Source organism: Pseudorasbora parva, chromosome 8 (genome assembly GCF_024679245.1).
Source record: "Pseudorasbora parva isolate DD20220531a chromosome 8, ASM2467924v1, whole genome shotgun sequence".
NCBI classification, from domain to species: Eukaryota; Metazoa; Chordata; class Actinopteri; order Cypriniformes; family Gobionidae; genus Pseudorasbora; species Pseudorasbora parva.
In genome coordinates this window covers 10,368,479-10,392,691 of record NC_090179.1, presented here as the reverse complement: position 1 = coordinate 10,392,691, position 24,213 = coordinate 10,368,479, and the positions used below count along the sequence as shown (strand labels likewise).

At 38.6% G+C, this 24,213-nt stretch overlaps 1 protein-coding gene across 1 annotated transcript in view; it reads right to left on the bottom strand.

The window, feature by feature from the left end:
- The window catches only part of atm (ATM serine/threonine kinase), a 196,984-nt gene that overhangs the window by 32,270 nt on the left and 140,501 nt on the right, over positions 1-24,213 (bottom strand). Inside the window, exons 35-49 of the mRNA XM_067450073.1 lie at positions 23,576-23,752; positions 23,283-23,460; positions 23,067-23,178; positions 21,436-21,594; positions 21,200-21,308; positions 16,924-17,012; positions 15,427-15,529; positions 15,173-15,321; positions 14,961-15,065; positions 14,375-14,494; positions 7,676-7,910; positions 6,307-6,480; positions 2,245-2,364; positions 1,643-1,860; positions 1,351-1,558 (exon numbers count right to left, since the gene is read on the bottom strand). Coding sequence (XP_067306174.1) covers positions 1,351-1,558; positions 1,643-1,860; positions 2,245-2,364; positions 6,307-6,480; positions 7,676-7,910; positions 14,375-14,494; positions 14,961-15,065; positions 15,173-15,321; positions 15,427-15,529; positions 16,924-17,012; positions 21,200-21,308; positions 21,436-21,594; positions 23,067-23,178; positions 23,283-23,460; positions 23,576-23,752 — 2,256 coding nt within the window. The remainder of the gene's footprint in view (positions 1-1,350; positions 1,559-1,642; positions 1,861-2,244; positions 2,365-6,306; positions 6,481-7,675; positions 7,911-14,374; positions 14,495-14,960; positions 15,066-15,172; positions 15,322-15,426; positions 15,530-16,923; positions 17,013-21,199; positions 21,309-21,435; positions 21,595-23,066; positions 23,179-23,282; positions 23,461-23,575; positions 23,753-24,213) is intronic.

Sequence of the window (24,213 nt, the reverse complement as noted above, 5' to 3'; positions counted from 1 at the left end):
ACACAAACGCAAATTACAACCCCGAATCTAGATTCTAGACCCTATTTAGAGACTTGACATCGTGACTTTGCGTAAACATACACGCCCCTTTCTAAAGCCAAGTGGCGTGTTATCTGTACGCATTTTGAGCTATCCGCGTGTCTATCTTGTATGTCTACGCTGTGTGATTCTGCGTTTATGTCTACGCCGAAACAACCCATTATGTGTGTGTGTGTCCACATTGTAAATGGATTCATAAACATACTAAAATATGTTTGTTTTTTAATGTAAAAATGCAGAATGTTTCTTGTGAATGGTTGGTTTAGGGGTAGGAGCAGTGTGTGTGTAGGTGTATGATGGGTAGGTTTAGGGGTAGGGGCAGTGTGTGTGTGTGGGTGTGGGTGTGTGTGTGTGTATAATGGGTAGGTTTAGGTTTAGGGGTAGGGGCAGTGTGTGTGTGTGTGTGTGTGTGTGTGTGTGTGTGTGTGTGTGTATGTGTGTGTGTGTGTGTGTGTGTGTGTGTGTGTGTGTATGATGGGTAGGTTTAGGGGCAGTGTGTGTGTGTGTGTGTGTGTGTGTATGTGATGGGTAGGTTTAGGGGTTGGAGCAGTGTGTGTGTGTGATGACTAGGTTTAGGGGCAGTGTGTGTGTGTGTGTTTGTGTGCGTGTGTGTGTGCGTGTGTGCGTGTTTGTGTGCGCGTGTGTGTGTGTGATGGGTAGGTTTAGGGGCAGGGGCAGTGTGTGTGTGTGTGTGTGTGTGTGTGTGTGTGTGTGTGTTTGTGTGTGTGTGTGTGTGTGTGTGTGTGTGTGATGACTAGGTTTAGGGGCAGTGTGTGTGTGTGTGTGATGGGTAGGTTTAGGGGCAGTGTGTGTGATGGGTAGATTTGGGGCAGTGTGTGTGATGGGTAGGTTTGGGGCAGTGTGTGTGATGGGTAGGTTTAGGGGCAGTGTGTGTGATGGGTAGGTTTAGGGGCAGTGTGTGTGATGGGTAGGTTTGGGGCAGTGTGTGTGATGGGTAGGTTTGGGGCAGTGTGTGTGATGGGTAGGTTTAGGGGCAGTGTGTGTGATGGGTAGGTTTAGGGGCAGTGTGTGTGTGTGTGATGGGTAGGTTTAGGGGCAGTGTGTGTGTTGGGTAGGTTTAGGGGCAGTGTGTGTGTGTGTGTGTGTGTGTGTGTGTGTTTGTGTGTGTGTGATGGGTAGGTTTAGGGGTAGGGGCAGTATAGGGGGATAGAATGAAATGGTGTTAATAAACACGCTAAAAAACGATAATGCGTCTTGATAGCCTCACCAAAATGGCATACGAATTGGCGTGTCATTAATACACCATTTCATGAGATCAATCTGTATTAAGAAACGTAGATGTCGTCATACCTTCATCATGTCGTTCACGGTTTTGACATCAGCATTCTCCAGCCAGAGGGAGGCCAGTCTGAACACCCAGGTGTCATGTTCTTCTCCCAGCTCCAGGCACTGAATGTAATTCTCCACAGCCTTGAGGAGGAAGCGGTTGCGGTCGGCCTGTAGGTTAGCCAATGCCCTGACGTCCAGCTCTAGTTCTCTCTGAACTTTTACTGTGTATCTGCACATGCATATAATACATGTTTAACACTTTATTTGTAACTGGTGAGCAAAAAAATACTAAAATAGACAGTTACATGCTGACCTGTTGTTGCTGACCTTCCTCTCCCGCATAAGGTCAACTTCTTCCTTGGCCTTCTCCAGAAGAGCATGCTTGTTCTCAAACTCAGATGACTTCATGTAGTTTTCGATGCTCTGGTACTGTGCATCCGAAAAACGGGCAAGCGAAAAGAAAGCCTGGGTCTTCTGGCTCTGCAGTTTAGCGTCTGAGCCTCCGCAGTGGTCCTCAATGACCTCCACAGCCTATCCAACAACAAGACATCATTAATCCAAACACAAAGGTCATGGTACTTTCATATAGTGCTAAACAATTTGGGTAAAAAAATCTAATTTCGATTTTCAATATAAAAATTGGCATATAAAATGTGATTTAAAAAAATCCAGGTTTGCTGTGCTTGCTTGTTTGCACATATTGGCTAAAATTGTATGGTTACATATTAATATGGCATTTAATAATAATTTACTTCATTATTATATTACGAAATAAAAACATGAAAATTACACAATAAAAAAAATATTACTACTGTAAAATATAGTACAGACATAGTGCACACTAATAGACTACTTATGTGTCACTGAATTTCTTTTATTTCCCATCATGTCTTGCAAAATATATGAGCGCATTACCCTTTCCAGATATTTCTCCAGTATGATCGCAGGGCTCTCCAGACAGGATTCAGCCAGCCAGCTTCCACACAGTCTCAAACACTCAGAAAACACCGGCACCACAGCAGGGTTCACACACACCTGCTCACACAAAGACATTATGTGTTATTCCGCAGATATGCAAGTACTTGGCACATTTGGCATTATCTACACCTGTGAAATGGACTATAGATGCCACCTTAACCACATTTCAACTCGCTAGGGGTTGAACGACTTCCGATTTTTTTAAAGCTACACTGTGTGATATTTTCCCCCATCTAGCGGTGTAAAGGTATATGACCATCCAGTGAATAATAGTTTCTGTTCCTCTCAATTCCGATTTCGTTTTAACTCCTACGCTGGCCGATTTAGTCCAAGATTAACATGGCTTCCAGTTCGACCTCGTTCATGAGCGCCATCGAGTGTTAAAACGCGAAAGGCGAAGTTTGAATTTACGGGTATGTCCCTCTTTGGCTAATGTACTTTCAAGATGGAGGGGCAACATTGCGACTGGCATCCAAACCCCTCACCCGTATGTATTTTCAATGGCATATTATAAATTTACGAGAATACTTTATTACTTGAAAGAAGTGTAGCGACTCAGGCGAATCAAACACACAATCGCCAGTTACATTTAACAAATATGTTTTGAATGCTTTGTGCTTAGTAACAGACCTTCCCCCAACACAACAGAGAAAGATTCTTCGTTACCCTGGAAACCATCTGATAAGATGTTTTATGGCCCAAAAGAATTTGGCCACATGAAAAGTTCCATACCCAGAGAGTTAAACTTGGTAAAACACACGCTTTTACCTCAAATTATAGACAAACCATCTATAAATGAACATGCACCCCAGGACATTATATGTAAACACATAACTGTCTTGTAAAATGTTTCTTCTGTATGGTATTTTGCATCTTTTTGTCTTTGTCTTAACAATTTACTAGTTCAGATAACCTCATATATGTCATGTCTCCTATCAAATTAATGCTCACTTCACGACTTACACTTCCATGTATATCACTTATTCAGAAAATGCAGTGTGTGTTTGTTGCATTAATTAGAATATGAATGGTCAGAGACCCACTGATTCAAGTTTTCAAACAAAGGGCCATAAAATCTTCTGAGGAATTTCCCGCCTGGAAATCCCAACAATCTCATTGGTTAAGTCTAACCCTGGAGGAAAGGACTACCCCCCAGACCTTAAAAGGGAGATGCTCGGATGCCCTCCTTCTCTCTCTTCTTCTGAAAGTCTCTTCCGAAATGCTCTTGTCTTCTCTCCCTGGCTGAACCAACACGTCCCCCCCAAGCAGGGAGGGGCTCCAGACACAGAGCCATGTGCTGTGTGGGACCAGAAACCGAGGCCCACCACACTATGGGGCCAACAGGCCTCAGCTCTTCCAAAAATCTTCTCTTCTACAATCCGATCTTCAACAATCCTCTTCTCCTCGCTTCATCAACTTACTAGCCCCAAGGGCATTCTTCAGGAGGAGAACACGAAGCATCGCTAGAGCAACCAGCTGCTTCCCTCTCGACCTCGGAAAGAACCGCCGGACACGCAGGGCATTTGAACTCGGAACACACGCACACACGCGAGAAGCCACAACTAGAGCAAGTATTCTTATCTTCCAAATTCAAACTGCTGTTAAGAGGGTGTGTTATTTTCCCGTTGGGACAAGTTAACTCCGTGAAGGTTGTATTTGATGAACTGAAGGAAAGCTGCTTCTTATCCCTAATTCTTTGTCCCATCTCTCTCTCTCTTTTATCTCTCTCTAATTTCAGTCTATTCATTATTCTCTTTTATGTATTCTTTCGTTAATATCTATATTTCTACTCTCTTGATGCATATTTAGTGTGTACTTTCTGTGTGAATCGTAGTGTTATTTTTAGTCTGTGTTTATTAAACCTCCAAAAGACATTTTATGAGTTGAGTCTGTTGTTCTCCCACATACACAAAGTCAATGAAACTTGCGACCTAACTTTACCTAACTGCTTATGCTACTATGTTAGTAAAGTAAACTGTATGACCATTTGAAATATTGAACTTGTCCTGATCAGTAAAGTTAATGTTTCTTATGCGCTCGTAAAGCAGTAATCCCTTATTGAGAATTGATTTGAAAAGTCTATAACTAATTTGCAGGACAAACTTAGTAGGATAATTTCAAGCAATTCCGTAAAGGGTTACTTGAATTTAATTAAACAATTTTCCCTATCGGAAAATTAATACGTAATGAACGACTAGCAAATTATATTCATAAATTCATGAATATTGAATATTAAATCCCTTTTGAGTTAATTATTCCCCGAGACATTAAACTCATAAGTCATTGTCGTTACAGAAGTAAATATACATTAATGAGCACATATATTTTTGAAAGAACGAAGTGTTTTTAGCTAAGAATTAGTGTTGTCAAAAATATCGATATTTCGATTTGTATTGATACTGGAATATCTGAAACGATACGATTCTCAGTTTTTTGATTCTCAGCGAGTTGACACACATCGGCATATTCTCACTCAGCCCGGTTAACCTCTGAGCACGGCGAACGCGCGTTCTGCTGGACTTTTTCCTCATGACAGTGTGTTAGTGTTAGTGTGTGATCGGTCTGAATTTCGCGCGGGATTGCACATTTAATTCTACTAATCCCCCCAGATTTCGTGCTCACATCTGAAGCGCACACACATAGCCTACCGTAATGAAGCCGCCTCTGACATGATACAAGTGCAAACATTTGCTTCGTTTTCCAGCTTATTATTGGTCAAATACACTCAAAGAACTATCAGTGCACATCTGGAAGAGTATTAACGTAAACACAGTCGCAAACAGTTCAGGAAGAACGAGTAACAGGAACAGTGTTTATGATCCATGCGTCCGTTAGTCTTAAAGGGACCGCAGTCATTTGTTATTCAAACTACAAAAAGACAAACGATCAGTTGCTCTTGACTGATCAACTTGTGTAACTTTAATAGTTTCATCTGTACACTATTGAATTTTTTTTACAAATAACATTATCCAATATTGTTTTAAATGTAATATCTATGCATTTTTTTATTCAGTTTCTTATCTGAATGTTAGACCTACCTGAAAAAATAAAGCAGTCTGTTTAATTTGTATCTTCTATTCTATTGCATTTATTTGTGCTATTGTTTGTAATTTGTTTATTTGTTCTTATTTTATTACTGTTTAGTAGTCTTTTTAAATTCAATTTACCATTCGAAATCAAGCTTTCTAGTGCTGTGTGTAAGCTATTGCAACACAATTACCCCGTTGTAAAAAATACATTGAGTTAGCAAAAATTTGTGAGATAATTTTAATAGTAATTGATCAATTGATACATTAATTGTTCAAATCAAAACGATGCCCAACCCTAAGGAACATGCTGGCCACATGAATTTTTAGTAAAAAATAACAATGAATAATAGCAAGTTCTGTTGTCATATTAAGCATCTTATCTATTTTTTATTTATTTATTTTTTTTACTCTGGTATCGATTTAGTATCGATATATCGATACTATGCATTAGTGAGTGATTGCGTGTGAATTAATTCTACCTGCCAGCGTCTCTCTACTAATAGTGAAGCTGTGAGTTTTAGTTTTCAAGAAATATATGGTAGAACTTTTCAGTTTCTAAGCTATTTTCTGATAAATCACAGAACCGCGTTGACAATAAATTTCTGCGCTACTGAATGGTTTTGTGTGAGGCGCGCGCGATCTCATGATGTGCGATCGGCTATGTGTGTGCGTTGCAGTGCAGCACGCATTAGTTTAGCGCGATGATTAACTTACATGTACAATAAGCGTGCATTCTCCCGATCAATTTTGAACATCCAGATGGTATAATCAAACATGTCTTGTGGAGAGCTCTCGGAGTATGCATTTATTTGTCTTTTTTAACTGTTGAAAGCAGAGCCTGCATGTCAGGAAATTGCTTATCCTGTTGCGCCCTCTATAGGCCAGCCACTAGTCGACGTCAAGCTTTAAGCATCATGGCAGAGCATTAAATTCGACTAGTCGATTAGTCGGTGCAAACCCTACAACTCACCAGATCCTCTAGTTTTTGGATCATCTGTTTGAGTAGCCCCAGAGCCAGCCCGTGTTCCTTCTTCACCCAGAACACCTGTGCCTCCTCCAGCTGGCAGGCCCATGAGCTGCTGCCGCCGTCGCCACCGCTTACCAGGCTGTGCTGCTTCATGTGGAAAACGGCTCGCTCTGCCAGCTAGAACAACAGATGAATAAAATGCCTTGGCATTATATAACAAAATACCAAAAAAGAGGTAATTTATTTCATGACACACAAACAAACTTTAAGCTAAATATTTTACTAAATAAGTGTGTTAGGTTATAAAATATAAAGCAAAAGACTTATAATTCAAAATGATGATTGCTTTGTACAACTATAATTATATCCAACTTTGCACGGATATACACTAGTGCTGTTAAAAGTACAGACTTCAGTACCAAATCGGTACTGAAATGTTTTCATGACGCGCTGTTGAGCGGAATCGTAAACACCTCTGATTGGCCACTGTGCCCTCATCAGATACATCTGTGATTGGGTACAATGATCAACACATGAGAGTGTTTAAAAGCACATGGAAGTGTTTGAAAGTGTTTCAAAAGAGGGGGCGTTTGAAAGCACAAGCAGGAATCTATCAGCGGACCTGCTTTTAAATGCTCCTGTGTGTATCTGTGTAAGCATTCTGTGAAAAGTGCATTGATGTATATTTACCACATGCGCTGATTATTGTAGCCAATCACAGACATATTTGATGAGCTCGTGAGCACAATGGCCAATCAGAGGTGTTTACGATTCTGCTCAACAACGCTTAAAGCATCACATTTTTAACAATTCAGTACCGACTTAGTATTGGTACTTTTGACAACACTACACAGTACACTCATGTTATAATACGGTATTTATTATATAGCGAATCGCAATGGCTTGATTTTTTTTTTACAAAAATGTAGACTACACTATCACCCAGTAGAGCTGCACAATTCTGGCTAAATTGAAAATCACAATTTTTGGGGATTAAAATAGAGATTCTGACTCTCCCATGATTGTGAACAGACAACTACACAAAATAACATGTAACACAAAGATGAACGAAGGTCTTAAAGGTTTGGAACAAAATGAAGTGAGTAATTAATGAAAGAATTAAAATTTTGGGTTGAACTACCCCTTTAATAAAATAGAATAAAAACATATTAACATATAACATAAACATCAAGATTTTCTGTGAAGCTGCTTTAAAACAATTTGTATTGTGAAAAATGTTACACAAATCAATTTGATTTGACACGCTCTGCTCTGGTTGTGAAACTTTGTGGAACATGTTCATATGTTATGACTAATGACAAATGTCCATGAGCCAAAAGTCTGGCTAATGGACATGCAGACATGGACAGACCTGTGTGTTTCCTGCAGAACGAGCCAGTTTGCACAGCTCCATCAGGTGGGAGGAATAGGCAGAAATCAGGTAGTTCTTTCTGTCTGGGTCTGTCTCTGAGGAAATCAATGTTTCCTGTATGGAGGAGCGCAAGGCTAAGACAGGCTCCACCAGACTGAAATCACTGTTGGCTAAGAGATCAGAGTGCTGTTGCCACTTTCTGTAGACTTCATTGAGGCTGGAATCAGTTACAGGCCTAGCAAGAACAGAAACAAACTATATAGTAATAGCCATACAGTCATATATGTTCAATTACTTAATAATGTAACCCAGCCAACACTCATGGTATTTTGAACAGTAAGGGTCAAAGCACTTCCAGATCTCACAAAAATGACTAAAGTTCTTACATGTACATTAAAGTTTTACAGACTTTCAGTATTGATCCCCAGGGGGAAATTAAAGTGTTATAGCAGCAACCAAAAAAAATAAATAAAAAACAGGACAAAAAACAATCAATATCACAATAACTCAAAAATATTTATCATTACAGAGTACCACACAAATATGGAGCTAGAAATATGACAAAATGATCTGAATTTGAATTGTATAAATCTGAATTATTGACAAGTGTAATCTAACAAAATTGAATATTATGTTGCATTTTACATAGTCCTGAATTTGATTTTTTTTAAATGTTGAATATAGAACCTTTGAAATTGAACACATCTGAAATGTTTTTATGTCGAAATTGTATAGACATGTATTTTGTTCTGAATTAATAGATTGTAAATATTCAGTTTTTGAAAATACAGATTCAAGATTTCAGATGAAGAAGAAATTCAGATCATCAAATTCAATATTCTAAAATTCAGATCATCAAATTCAATATTCTAAAATTCAGATTGCAGAAATTCAGATCATACAGAAAGTATAGGCCAGAGGTCATCATCAGGGAAGAGTAAAGGATGTCAGAAAAATCCAACAGAGCACCATCTGATCATTTCATTTCCTATTTTTAATGGAATAAAGAGAAAAGATCGAACAGCCCTTTTATACTTTTTCGTTTATTTTAGATTAATGCACAGAAAAAGAGATTTCGGTTAGAGTTCTCATTTTTCGTGTGGTTTACCGCACAATTAAATAAGACAGGCCGGGTGCTGATTAATATTTTATATATCAGATTAAAAAAAAATTCTGTGAAACGCGTTAAGTTGTACAGAAAAGTTGCCTGATCTAGGACCTGCCCTGTACAGTTTAAGAAGCGGTAGTCTACTACTGCTATAAGACAACTATTGAACAGACCTGGGCTGAATCTGAAATCGCCCCCTATACCTTCAAATACACACCTGCAAACTGACAAGTGGTGAAAAAGGTGACATGTTTCCGAATTAAATACATTTAGGGGGCTCTCTGGGGCATTGCCTCCCAGTAGTTTTTAATATGTAAACAAAGCATTTGGTGCACTCTGACAAGAAAATAAAGGTAAAGGTAGCATTTGCTTCAAGTAAAAAACATTTACACTATAGCGCTGGGCATTGTCACAAGTTTCAAAATCTGATTTGATATTGATTAACTTCCGGCCTATCAGGAAGAGTACATGGCAAATTGTATTGGGGGGATTTTTGGTGGTATAAATATATTGATTTTGCACCTACTTAAATCTGTATATTTGTGATATATACCTCAGGGCGTTATTTAACTTTATAAAGGCCATTTTTTAAATCTTATTAAATGTATGCATTTCATGTTAAATTCTTACATTTGATTAATAAATGCAGTTATAATAGTAAGACACTAGGGCTTTTACCAATCAAATTAATGCAAAAATAAAACAGCAATAAATAATGTTATGGGATTGTTGTTCTAAATGTTTGAATATACAAATAAAAAAATGCAATGTTTAAAAATACTTTTAAACATGAAACTAAACCGCCAATAGGTGGCAGCAAGTGATCGTCTTAATGAGTGAGTCATTGAGTCGTTCATTCAAATGATTCATTCAAAACGCTGATTCATTCAGTACAAAACACCGCGCTGAGTGTTGTTCCTTTGGAACTATTTTCGTCGGTGAAATCGTGGTTGAAATAAAACAAAAATGTTTTTTGAGTCTAAAATGTAAGTACCTAATAATGAATTATGCCACACAATTCCTTATTGCAATGTATTTGAAATCGTGATAATGTTCAGGAAAACAGCTCCGTTTATATCGCTGCTCACTTGTTTTGATTTCTCCACGAATGTATCAAAAAGAGACAGGCAGCGCCAGCCTCAACGCGACTTTATTACCAGAGATACACTCCATTATCAGTCGCTGTTTACATTGAATATAATAATGAATAAATTATTATCTGGTTATTTTATTGTTTTATTTGTCCTGTCGGGAAAGAAAAACCCTCTTTGATTTGTCCCAGACAAAGATAATGTCGAGCCCTTACAGACATCCCTGTGTGTTCATTCATGATTTCTCTCGTGCTGTAAAGCGGAGCTGATTGGTTCATGTCGTGAGCGCCGCCTTTTGCTTGAACTGAGGGCTACAGTGATCTGTGAATGTCACGCCATAGACTGTTAAAAAATAGGTCACGCCACATTAGAGCATTTCCCATTATTATTGCTAACAACTTAAAGAAACCTCATCGGATCTACATTCATTCACTCCTTCAAGTTAACTGTATTAGTGGACTAAAGTAGGGAATAGTGAGGGTTTAGGGGGGATTTTGGATTCAACCCTGGAGAACGACAGATGACGTCAAATGCTGAGATTTTCTTCACTAATCAGCGATTTGTAAATCACACATGAAAAATGAGAACTCTAACCGAAATCTCTTTTTCCGTGCATTAATCTAAAATAAACAAAAAAGTATAAAAGGGCTGTTCGATCTTTTCTCTTTATTCCATTACAAATAGGAAATGAAATGATCAGATGGTGCTCCGTTGGATTTTTCTGACATCCTTTACTCTTCCCTGATGATGACCTCTGGCCTATACTTTCTGTATGATCTGAATTTCTGCAATCTGAATTTTAGAATATTGAATTTGATGATCTGAATTTCTTCTTCATCTGAAATCTTGAATCTGTATTTTCAAAAATTGAATATTTACAATCTATTAATTCAGAACAAAATATCTGCTGTTTGAAAATACATGTCTATACAATTTCGACATAAAAACATTTCAGATGTGTTCAATTTCAAAGGTTCTATATTCAACATTTAAAAAAATTCAAATTCAAATTTTCATCTATACACCATTTCCTTTTAAAATTGAACATATCATTATTCATTTTATAAAACTCATACTCTATTTTAACTCTAGATTCCACCAAGGCTTTAAACAGTTTTACTACATTAATTCTTTTATCTTCATTTTCCATTTTATATGCTTTCCAAATTGGTAACTTTGCTTGGCCAATTAAAAAATTGGAGAAAGTACAACGCTCACTTTGAGACTTAACATATTTAAACCCGAAAATTTCCAACCAAAGCCTTTAAAAATATTCTCTAAGTAAGAGATCCAAAAGAGGTGTAATTTTGCAACAATCAGAAATTTTTTGAAAAACAGTATCTGGCACATTACAAAATTTGCAAACTGAAGATGTACTAAAATTACACTTAAACAATAAAGTTTTTGTTGCTAATACACAATGCAGCGTACGCCACTGTAAATCCCCTGATCGTTTTGGCAATGGACTTTTATAAAACAAATGCCATGAAGGTGATTGTACCTCAGGAACAGACAGATAACTCCTCCATTTCGTATCAGTCTTATTTTTAAAATGCTCACAAAATCTTGACTTTACACATGCTATGTACAAAAGTCGCTTAGTACTTTCTAAAAAGGACACATGTTGAAGTTCTCGTAAGGAAAAGAGTTGTCTTATATCCCCATTTTACTGCCAATTATGAGGCGTTATAAATAATTCAGGAAAAGGAAATTGATTTAAACCACGTATAAGAAAATCTTCAAGAAACGTATTTAGTGAAGTAGGAAAAGATGATTTCAGCTTACTTAAAGCTACACTGTGTGATATTTTCCCCCATCTAGTGGTGAAAAGGTATATGACCATCCAGTGAATAATAGTTTCTGTTCTCCTACACTACTCCTACAGTGGCCGATTTGGTCATGGCTTCCAGTTCGACCTCTTCGGTGAGTGTTGCTTCAACTCAAGTGATGAGGTAATTTTTGAAAACTATTATAATTTGCAGTTATTTAATTTACCAAATGATCTATGATCAAATTAATCTATGTAAAATGAATAAAAGTTTTACGTTTTCGTTATTTTTAACCAGTTCATTGCTAACATCAGCTATCAGGTGCAAACTAATCTTAGTAAAGTAACTTTTATCAGTGCTATCATTATTCTGTATATTGTACAACACCACTAGCGTAAGGCAAACAAATTATAATATTAATCTCATGTTATCCGTCATAGAACACGGATTAATGTTTTAAGGTAAACAATACTTTTTCATCATTGACGCGAGGAAAACTATCCTAGACGTCGTTCTAGTGTTATGCACAGCACACCATGATACAATTAGCCAAGCAACAATAAAACTTCCAATATACACAAATAGGCTGAATTAATATTACCTGACGAGAAGAAAGCAGGCAATGTCGGCGTTCTTTTTAAAATTGTTGCTCCTCATGAGCTCTTTCCATCTTGGAAAGGCCACTCCTATATTTACTTTTGTCTCGTTGATTTGCCTGTTGCGTTGCTGTCATGATTCTCTTTTCCGCTTCCTTGGCGACTCTGATACATATCCCGCAATGTTACTAGGTCCCCGACCCGGGTCGAATTCGGTAATCAATTCCGGGACGTGGTTGCTTTCACACAGAAGGCGACCCGGCAATGTTCCGGGAATATTGCGGGTCCGACGTGCAGTGTGACAGGGGATTAAGAGTGATCCTCCATCATCATATAGCAGCCTCAAGCAATCCTCCTCTTCACATTCGACACAGTGCCATCGAGTGTAAAAACGCGAAAAGCGAAGCTTGAATTTACGGGTATGTCCCTCTTTGGCAAATGTACTTTCAAGATGGAGGAGCAACATGGCGACCGCCATCCGAACCCTCAACACGTATGTATTTTCAATGGTATATTATAAAATTACGAGAATGCATTATTACTTGAAAGAAGTGAATATACATTAATGAGCACATATATTTTTGAAAGAACTAAGTGATTTTAGCTAAGAATAAACTAAAAAAGTTACACAGTGTAGCTTTAAACATTCTTCACTATCCTTTCTGACCTTCTTCCCATTTGTTTAGTTATTTTATGTGCAGAAAACCACTTATTTTGTTCTGTGTCAATCAAATCTCCCAACTTTAAGACACCAGATTTAGACTGATCACATATCCATGAATTATAAAAAAGTGGTTCTTCAAGACCAAAATGACTCTCTCTTTCCAATTTAAATGTACCCCATACTCTTAATACAGACCGATAGAACCCATTCATACCTGAACCTTCGATTACATTATTAGACATTAAGAATAATTAATGTCAATTAATTAATGTTGTTTGTCAAGTCCTATTTTACTAATAGCTCGTAATATTGCCAGACCATACATAATCCATGGCTGCGGATCGGTATTATATAGCAATTTTTGAGCTGACTGTAATCTCATAGGTTTCCATTTGGAGGTTAAATCAATGAGACCTTGACCACCCTCAAACACAGAGTACACAAAAAAGAGAGAGAGAGAGAGAGAGAGAGAGAGAGAGAGAGAGAGAGAGAGAGAGAGAGAGAGAGAGAGAGAGAGAGAGAGAGAGAGAGAGAGAGATTTGCACATGCGTGACTGCGTCTGTTCAGCGTCTCTTTTAACAATGCAGTTATGCAGACAGATGTGCGTTTAATAACGTACTTTAAAATAGCGAGTAACCCCATCATTGCTGAGAAATATAATGTGATCCAGTAGCTTAGCTATTTTGTTTCTAAAAGTCGCAGGGCGGCGTTGATAACTAGTTTCCATGCTCCTGAATTTGCGGTGCGATCTCTGTATGCGCGTGTGTGTGTGCGCGCGCTTCATAATGAAAACAGCTCATTAATACAGAACGGTATTTTAGCTAACTTGGAATTACCTCTGCTATTGTACAACCTCCAGCCAATCAGAATTGAATATTCAGACAGACTATGGCATAAATGACTTTATTGCTAAACTAAATGTTTTTATTTATATATATATATATATATATATATATATATATATATAAAGGTTTTTTTTATTTTATTTTAAGATTTCCAGTGAAAACACTAGTAACTTGTACCTTATGAAAGTAGATTTACACTTTGAATTAAATATTCTCTCATCAATGACATTAGCTCATTGGAAAAGGATAAACAATGGTGTTCATTTTGTTTGCACCAATAAATGCTGCTGCCTACCAGCTGCAATAACCAATAAAACTTTGTTCCATATATTATTTTCTATATCGTCATAAATATCGTTATCGCAAATATTCTTGAAATATAATTTTGAGGCTATATCGCCCACCCCTAGTGTTAATGAGAAAGATGCTCTTGGTACCCAGATAGTGCACATACAGGGGCAATGCTAACCAGCAGAACCTTGATCTAAAGATTTACAATAACTTTTAGAATCTATAAAGATTTGACCCTAAAATTCCTCAAGCAAAATAAAGTTTGAAGATTTTATATTATAATTGAGGAATAGTGCTTTTGCTTCTATGATTCTAACATGAAAGTGGACTCTGACCTGGAGAAAAGCTCCTCGACACCCCGCAGTTCACTGATCCTCTGCAGGTTACAGAGAGCAGGATAGAGTGAAGACACGGCCTCCAGACTACCACGGCACAACTCTTCGACCTCATGGCCTCTGACAGAACATGCAAACACATACAGATCAGACAGATCATCCCTCATGGACAGGATCTATGTTTGTAATTGCTACTCAAGTCATGAAGTGAGTACAACAAACATCCACAAAATCAAAAACATTAATTTTCCCAGTGTAAAGGCCTGTTCACACCAAGAGCAGTAACGTTAAAGATATCTATAACGATAACTACATTAGCATCCACTCCAACACACATTATCCTTCTGTTTATTATAAGAGTCTGCAATTCACCATCTGTGATCCTTGGATAGTCCTCACCATGCAATAATCGTGGTTAAATCAAATTATAGTAATTTAATAAATCGTGACAGGCCTAGTTATAATTATTAATAGTTATGATTGTAGTGTAGTCTTCTATTGTCATAGAATTAGAACAATTATTAAAACGTTGTTGTTATTGTTCTAGTTATCGTCCTTGGTGTGAACGAGTCTTAAAGCTGGTTACCTGGCATAGTCGAGGGTTTGCTCAAACAGGGACAGTTCTCTATCTCTCAAAGCTTGGAGGGCATTGAACAAGGACTCATTGATGCCAGGCTTCAGCTTCTCATTTCTGAAAAAAAGAGAGAGGGTAAAGAAAATCTTGAAAAACTAAATATGACTGAAGAAAAACCCTGAAAGTAAATAATATGGTCGAAGAGTGTTGATCCAAACACTCACCTCTCAGGCAGGTCACAGTCCCACTGTGTGCTTCTCCAGGCGGCCTGAAAGCGTAGCTCTCGGAGTTCAGGACTCCACTCCACTCCCTCTCTCTCCAGCCCGTGAAGATACGTGCTTAAAATACTACACAAACCAAAGTTCTGCAGACCCTGAGAAAGACACACACTAACCGCTGTTACACAGAGATCACAACTTTCAATTGCAACCATCCTCATAATGTAGCAGAAGCATCAGCCCTAACAGGTCAAACGTACCTCTACTATGCCGATCTGTCGTGTGACCTCTGGGAGGTTGGAGTGAAGGTCATATGAAACCAAAGCCTTTTCCCACATGGCCTCATGTTCATATGTTCGAATTCTGGAGAACACACACACACACACACACACACACACACACACACACACACACACACACACACACACACACACACACACACACACACACACACACACACACACACACACACACACACACACACACACACACACACACACACACACACAAAGAAAACATCAGCACCTCTACATTTAGATCTCATTTGGTAAGAAAGCTACAAGATAACACTACAATAAGGACCAATAATTAACATTAACTAACATTACACTATTTATTTATCTTTGCTCATGTTAGTTATTAAAAACACAACTGTTCATTCAACTTTCATCTTGACCTTGTCTCACAATAGAACTCATTCATGAAACGCAAGCAGAATAAATGTGTAAAAACTAGTTTGGATGTTTATTTTTGGATTCATGAAAGAGTCTTTATTTTCAATTGGTGCAATTTTTTTTACACATGCTTCCAACAGGGCTGAGCGAATAAATGTTGCTTTAAATAAGGTTTTTGTGATATAAAATTTTTGGATACCATTAAAATTCTTATCAACACTTTCAATATCATTTATAAAAAATAATACTACTAGCCTAAAAAACTTGTCAAACTAAACAGTGATATAAAAAAAAGAAAAAACTACAAAAGAAAAGACACAAGTGATTTTCAAAAATACTACATAAATATATGATCGAATGTATTATGAAAAACAATACATAGTCAGTGTAAATTAAATATACATTTATTAAAATGTACAAAAGTGATTAGTCGAGAGAAGTGAGAGAATTCCTCTTTTTTGTTGTTTGATTAGCTTTAATAATGACAGCAGGTACATTTTTAAGACATCCGTTATACTTCGAGAGTGCACTTATACTTGAACTGCTTTCATTAAGACGTAAATGACTTTTGCAAAGACATTGTCACTTTGACACATATGTATGTGTATTTAACCATTTAAGCCCAATTAGGCGGAAAAAGGCACTAAATTCATGTCGCACATCTATCAGACAGTGAGAGCACATCCATATAGAGAAATTTCGCTGCATACTAAAAAATAATTGCCTGTGTTTAAACCGCAGTGCTCAAAAACGCATACAAATGACAAGCTTTTGTGATCGCGCAGCACAGCAACGTTGAGTGTGACCGCGATAGAGACGATTGTCCAAAATCTCTACCGGTTGACAAATTTGTACCGGTTTAACGTGTCTACAGCTACATCGCCCACTCCTAGCTAGAACCCAAAGGAGAGATTTGTGAAGGTCCTTTTTTATATTGAATTGTTAATTTGTTAATCCTTGTTTGTTCCTGAATGAGGCCCATTGTGAATATATCGTATACTCAACTTTTAAATTTACATTTATTACAACAGCTGGGTTTATTTAAAAGATTTTAAAAAGATTGATTGAATTGAAAAGTCTCACCTAGTCAGAGGACTGATTAATTTGCCCCCTCCACATCCATACAGGCTGTCAGGTTCTCCAATGCACCTGTACACTTCAATCAGAAGATCCTGACAGACAAATCAAACCATGTACTTAGTTTTACTAAACACCCCAGTGTTTTACTGCATTATAATCAGTGAAGTAGTGTGTGTGAGCAGTGCAGAGTGGAAATGGAACAGGTAGTGTGTTACAGTGAAGACTGAGTATTTGTGACCCGTCACGGAAACCAGGGACACAAGTCGGCAGGTCTACTATTGAGAAAAATGAGAAAGAAGAGGTTTTTTTTTTCAAATTATGTGATTTTCGCTTTTTTGCAGAATCTGTTAGTTGAAATCACGAAGAAGGATTTTGTTATTGCCCCGCCCTCCAAGGGACGCGTGGCTAATTATTTATGCAGCGCTCTGGCCGGCTGTAGAGATGATCCAAGCGGCATAATAAGACTGGATAATACCCTAATCTACAACTGAGCGAAGATGAAGAAGAGGAAGAATGTATCAGACTGGCGTCAGACGAGTTGGAACGTAAGAAATCAGAGGCTATATCGATAGTAACATTTGACAGGGATAAAGGCAGAGAAATGGCTCAAATCTCTATCCGTGGCTGTAGTGTAGTGGTAAGACGCATGTCATCAAGTTTTGACGCAACTCGATCAGAGGATCGAATCTTTCTTTTGCCACACTCTCTCTACTCCCTTTTTCCATCACAAATCAGATTGGAAAGGCATTTATTTTCAAAAAGAATTGAGAAAATGTTAGTGGAAATAAAGCATCTAACATGTGTTTATTATTAAGTGTTTCTCGGTTAGAGAGTGTGGCAAAGGCGGAATCGAACCTCTGATCGAGTTGCGTCAAAACTTGATGACATGCGCCTTACCCCAACACTACAGCCACGGTTATGAACTCTACCCACATCTCTAAGAACACACACACGTTATCTCATGTTTAGACCTTCCCATACCTACCTATTGCTCTTAACTGTCGTTTTAATTGTAATCGTTAGCATCATATCACTTGCCAAAAAAAACCATTACTATAATGGGCTTTTAGATGGTAATGTTAGCATCTTTATTATTAGTAGTATGCGGTCCGATTTTTCACATTGCGTCTGTCGTTACTAGCAACCATGCAGCTTTACAGGGGGTGTGGCTTATCTAAATGAGATGTAAATGAGCCCTATTGTCACTCCCAGCAGGTGAGAACAGGTGAGAACTGCAAAACTTCAGAGGCTGTTTTCTCTCGTTTACACTTTTCTAAAGGCCTACATTCAGATGGCCACAACTTCTCCAAATATTATCAGATTTCCATGTGTTACACATCGTTGGAAAGCTTGGAGACTACACTTTCAGAATCTGTGAATAACTCAAAATGCCCCAGAACCGACTTGCGTCCCTACTTTCCGTGACTGGTCACATTTGTGTCTTGTTTCAAGTCAAAATTTCAAAACATTCTTAAAATAAGACATATTTAATAGACAAGCAAAAGTTGTCTTGTTTTGGGAAAAAATAACTCAAAATTAAGTGAGTTGTTGCTTAAAATAAGCAAAATAATCTGCCAGTGGAATAAGAAAAATAATCTTAAACCAACACTATTTTATACTTACCCCATTGGCAGATTATTATGCTTATTTTAAGCAAAAAGTCTCTTAATTTTTTTTCTCTTTTTTTCCCCAAAACAAGACATTAATTTTTACTTGTTAAAGGTCCCATTCTTCCCGTGTTTTCGAAGCTTTGATTATGTTTACAGTGTGCAATATAACATGAGTTCATGTTTCGCATGTAAAAAAAACAGTATTTTTCACACAATTTACTTATCTGTATACCGCTGTTTCCTCTGTCCTAAAAACGGCCTGATGATTTCCTTGTTCTATGAAGTCCTTCCTTCAGAAATACGTAACGAGTTCTGATTGGGCCGCTGTGATTGGACAGCAGCTTAGTGCACTTTGCCCGGAAAGGTCCCGCCTCTTACCATAACGGGGAGATACGCGCGCTCAATGTTATTGCAAAAATGTCTATATTGCCATATCAATTTGAGCCGGAATCAGACCCGGAGAATATTGAAGAGGATTGATTACAACCTGCTCAGGAAAGACATTAGCTGGATGTTTCAGAATGGTAAGCTGTCTATTCAGTAGTTTAAACTGATCATTACAAACACCAACAATCGATGGTGTCTGAATGAATTACTACACTTTTATATGCTAAGTTTTTCGGATTAGTTTCAATTACCCTCTAACGTCAGCTAACAAGGCTAAACAGCGTCGCACTTTGTGTAATGAGTTACATAAACTGTTAAACGGACCGACTTAAATAATAAAATACACTTACCGGTTGTGGTCCATAAACAACACCTTCTCCAGACAAAGAGGGAACTGCGTCATCTTTTAAGAATAATCTTTCTGCGAATCCGGCATTAAACTGATTGAGATTGAGGAAGCAGTCCTCAGCAAAATGTGCTGCACATATTTAAATTGTGATTATCATTTTCCGGAAACGAGTTAACTATAAACTGTAGCCATTGATCTCTACGTGCAGCGTCCGTGGGAAGGCCAAACAAATGTGATTTGACTCCGGGATGAAAATAACAGCGTTTCAATGGCATGGACAAACACACTCTACAAAAACAACGCTTCCTATTCTCGACCTGCGAGAGCAAAAGAACCACGCCCCCGAATTTGCGTGTTCTTGTGGGCGGAGGGTTCGTCAACAGACGGTTTTAGTTGTGTCATTAAAGCAGGAAGTGCAGGGCTGTAGTCCAAACCGGCCGTTCGCTGTAAGCTTTGAAAGGGAACTTCTGTTAAATAACATATCTCGCTTGGCATTGAACTTTGAGCTTTATAATTTTAAGCTTTGAGCTTTTTATAATTTATGCTCTAACAGCAACATTACACACTAACTAAAGTTTGAAAGATGGAATCGCAAAGAATGGGACCTTTAAGTAAATGTTTCTTAAAGGGGGGGTGAAATGCTGTTTCATGCATACTGAGCTTTTTACACCTTTAAAGACTTGGATTCCCATCCTAAACATAGACAAAGTTTCAAAAACTAATCTTGGACGTTTGATGGAGTATTTCTGTGTTAAAAATACTCCTTCCGGTTTCTCACAAGTTTCGGCGAGTTTTTTTCGCGTATGGGTCTACTTGACGTTAAATAGAGCGGAAGGTCCTTGTATGGGCTTTACGGGCTCTTCTCCCAGTAGGGTGCGCGCGCGCGTAACTAGAGGGAGAGAGAGGAAATGCACGCTGTAAACAGTCTCTCAGGTGCAGATCCAGTCGTCCGTGAACACTTATGACGCGCCGCGCTCCACTTTATTCCTATGGGTGACGTCGAGCGACTCCAACGCTTCAGCACAGCATTCCGGGAAGGCAGCGCTGCATTTGAACCGATTTGAACGCAGAAATGACGGGAAGCTTCAAGGCATCGCTTCAGTCACGTCTCAAAGTGGATTTCCACGGTCACTGCTGTCACAGGACTTCACCAAATCATACCAAAGAAGTGTGTTTTTGACAGAGCGGTCCTGCTTTGGAAGATGCCGGTGAGGAAATCAACTTCAAATGTCTCTGCTATTGGCTACCGTCGCATGAGTCAACATCAGTAAACGATACGATCGCGTGCTTCGTCATTCAAATGCGCTAACGGACTCCATTGTTGTTCTGTATAACGTTACACTATTCTGACTCTGACGTGCAAAACCGTTTTGCTAACCTCTAAGGTCTAGTCACATACAATAGTCCATAAACCGAATCATGTCCTCATAAACTGCACACAAAGGCCCCTAAATACAGTACATACCACAGAGACGGACATCCTGATGTTGCCGTTTCTCCTGTTCAATTTATTTCAGCCTCAGATTTGATTCTGGATCATATCTATTAGCTGAGATCGATAGCCATGGGTTTCTCCACGCTTGAGGACGTCACCGCTTTGCGAGCTTGTCATTCTTTAGCTCCGCCCACACGATACGCCTCCAGGCGCTCGGTTTTTTCCGGAAAGACTCGGTACAGCCTATATTTCTTTTATAAATATGATAAAACTAAAGACTTTTCGGAGATATGAAGGATGCAATACTACTCTATATGTACTCAAGATTGACATGAGATTGACTGAAACTGAGTGTTTCACCCCCCCTTTAATGTAAGAATAATTTTAAATTTTGACTAGAAATAAGACACAAATACTAAGTAAGAAGAGCATTTTTTTGTAGTGAAAATGGCTGTCGCTCCACTCCACTTATATTCTCTGATACCCATCCTCACCCACCTGGAGACTGATGCCAGAGTCTTCTAAACTCTGTTCATTCACGCTGCCAATGGACAGCGTCTGGCTACTCTCATCAAACGTGATCCGTCTTGACACTCGAGACTGTGAGCTGAGACAAACACATGCCATTGGTCACCATACAGCTCTTCAAACTAAAAATTTAATCTAGAGTAAAACACTGTGGTTGTGATTATAATAAGTGTGAAGTAAGCAAGTCAGAGTGTCACTGGTAGTACCTTCGGCCCTGCTCCATGTTGGATCTGATCTTGTCCACGTAGATCTCAGAGTAAAGGAGAGCAGTGAAATGGGCAGAACACACCTGGGCGGCTCCAGCCACCTCCAGGTAATTCAGATCCAGCCAAAAATTTGAGTCACACACCGTCCCATATTCATTACTTTAAAAAAAAAATGCAATTACTGCACTGTACAATGTTACAATTTACTTATTTAACCAGGTCTCATTACAAATGCTCAACAAAGCAGAATCATGGTATTGAACAGGAAACATAACAGCAAACGTGTTTAACATATTAATCTTATTCATTTCTCAAATGAGTTTCTTCAGCTGTGGGCACTTTTTGCCCAGTGACAAACTCTCAAGGTGTATTTCATTTGTCTAACAACAATAGCTATGTTTCCATCCAAAGTTGCATCTTTAACTAATTAAAAAAAACTACAATATTGTTCAAAACATATGTGCATTTTTTTCATCCCACGCAGTGTAAAGCACACCGCCACTGGACTCTAGAGCAGTGGAGACATGTTCTCTAGAGTGACCAATCACGCTTCTCTGTCTGGCAATCCGATGGTTTGACAGTTGCCAGGAGAACAGTACTTGCCTGACTGCATTGTGCCAAGTGTAAAGTTTGGTGGAGAGGGGATTTTGGTGTGGTGTTGTTTTGCAGGGTTTGAGCTTGCCCCCTTAGTTCCAGTCCAAGGAACTCTTAATGCTTCAGCATACCAAGACATTTTGGACAATTTCATGCTCCCAAATTTGTGGGGACAGTTTGGGGATGGCCCCTTCCTGTTCCAACATAACTGCGCACCAGGGGACAAAGCAAGGTCCGTAAAGGCATGGATGAGCGAGTTTGGTGTGGAGGAACTTGACTGGCCTGCACAGAGTCCTGACCTCAACCTGATAGAACACCTTTGGGATGAATTAGTGCGGAGACTCAGAGTCAGGCCTTCTCATCGAACATCAGTGCCTGAACTCACAAATGAGCTTCTAGAAGAATGGTCAAAAATTCCCATAAACACACTCCTAAATCTTGAGGAAAGCCTTCCCTGAAGAGTTGAAGCTATTATAGCTTCAAAGGAGGGGGCAAACTCCATATTAAACCCTATGGATTAATAATGGGATGTCATTAAAGTTCATGTGCATATAAAGGCAGACGTCCCAAAACTTTTGGCAATATTGTGTATATTACATTTATGTCCTTTTTCCTGCTTTCGTTTGGAAATCATCAACATTTTTGATTGTTTTCATAATTATCAAAGTTATGCTAAGGTTAATTTTAAACAGCATTTAATGCACCCTAAAATCACACATCTGCATAATGAGAAAGCGAAATCGTGTTTCCCATACATTGATTTATTTGTGGCAGCCTGCAGATGTGTCTTGGTTCACAGTGAATGAATGCAGTGAACTCCATCTGCACATGTGCTGAGTTTAACGTGTGTTTGAGTATGTAGCGCGCAACAGTTACGCATTATTTTCACATTTGCAAAGTTGAAGATTACAGGATTTCACTAGATTTTAGAGACAAGCATGGTGCATGCATATTCAAAAAAAATCAAAATTAAGAGCATTAATAATAATTAAATAGTGCTTTGGCCACAATTTGATAGAAATTAAAACTTGTCCAACCTTCCAGGTGCCACAGGGCGGCTCTGTTGTCTGAGATAGTCTATGACTGCCAGCATGCTGCGGAGTGAAGTTTTGTCTATCTGGCTCTGGTTGGCAACATCAATAGTGTTCCCTGTTAAAACAGAAAAAAGTTTACTTAAACAGAATATATTATCTTTAATAAAGCAGTAGTGCAGCAAGCCAAGTCATAGTCAAGAATAACAAATGGTTTTGCACCTGAATCACAGAGCATGGGGGTGGTGGCGCGGCTGGTGGGTGTGGAGGGTCTGCGGTACTGACTGAAGAAACTCTGGATGTGTGTGGATAACAGCTGCCTCCAGGATCCATCCACATCTCCCAGGAGAATATCATGAACAAAGAGCGGCAGCATCCTCTGACAAAAATCTGTATTTACCTACAGCAAAAAATAAAAAATAAAAGAGTTTCTGGCTTTTGGGTCACACAAACATATTATCTGCATCATGCACTGGATCACCAAAATACAGCATGGCTACTTTTCATCAGTGTACCTCACATAAAGGTCTGGTGAGAAGCAAAGCTTCATTTCGGACCCCTCCACTGTCTAACAGGGCCATACACAGGTCCTTTAGCCAGTCCTTGTGTCCGCCAGGTGGCACTAACCAAAGGTCAGAACTGTCCAGCCTCTCTCTGGACTCTAAACTCACTTCCATGGTCATGATGGGCTCCTGTATAAGAGAGCAGATAAGTACGTTAAGGTATGGCTTGAGTTACTTTTATTACTGCAGGTATTCTTTTTGTTGTGTATTTATTAAATTATCTATTCACTCATTTGTTTATTAAAGTGCCCCTATTGTGCTTTTTCAGATATTACCTTGAATGCATAATATAACTGTTTGTGAGAGTAAAAGGCCTGCAAAGTTTCAAAGATCAAAGTAAAGATAACTGGAAAAAAAGAAAGAAAAAAGACCCGATTTCTAACCTGCCTGAAATTAGTCTTACTTCTTGCTCGAACGTAATGGGTTTGTAACAATTTTGCACAATGCCAGCCTAAGGTCTCATTGGCTGCCCACGAACAAAGTCTACTTTGACCCTTAAACACCAGTTGTAGAGTTTGGTTTGTGCTGTCAGAGAAGACGCTGTTTTCTGCAGCAAATACACATTGTGTTTCATGATTATCATGCCAACA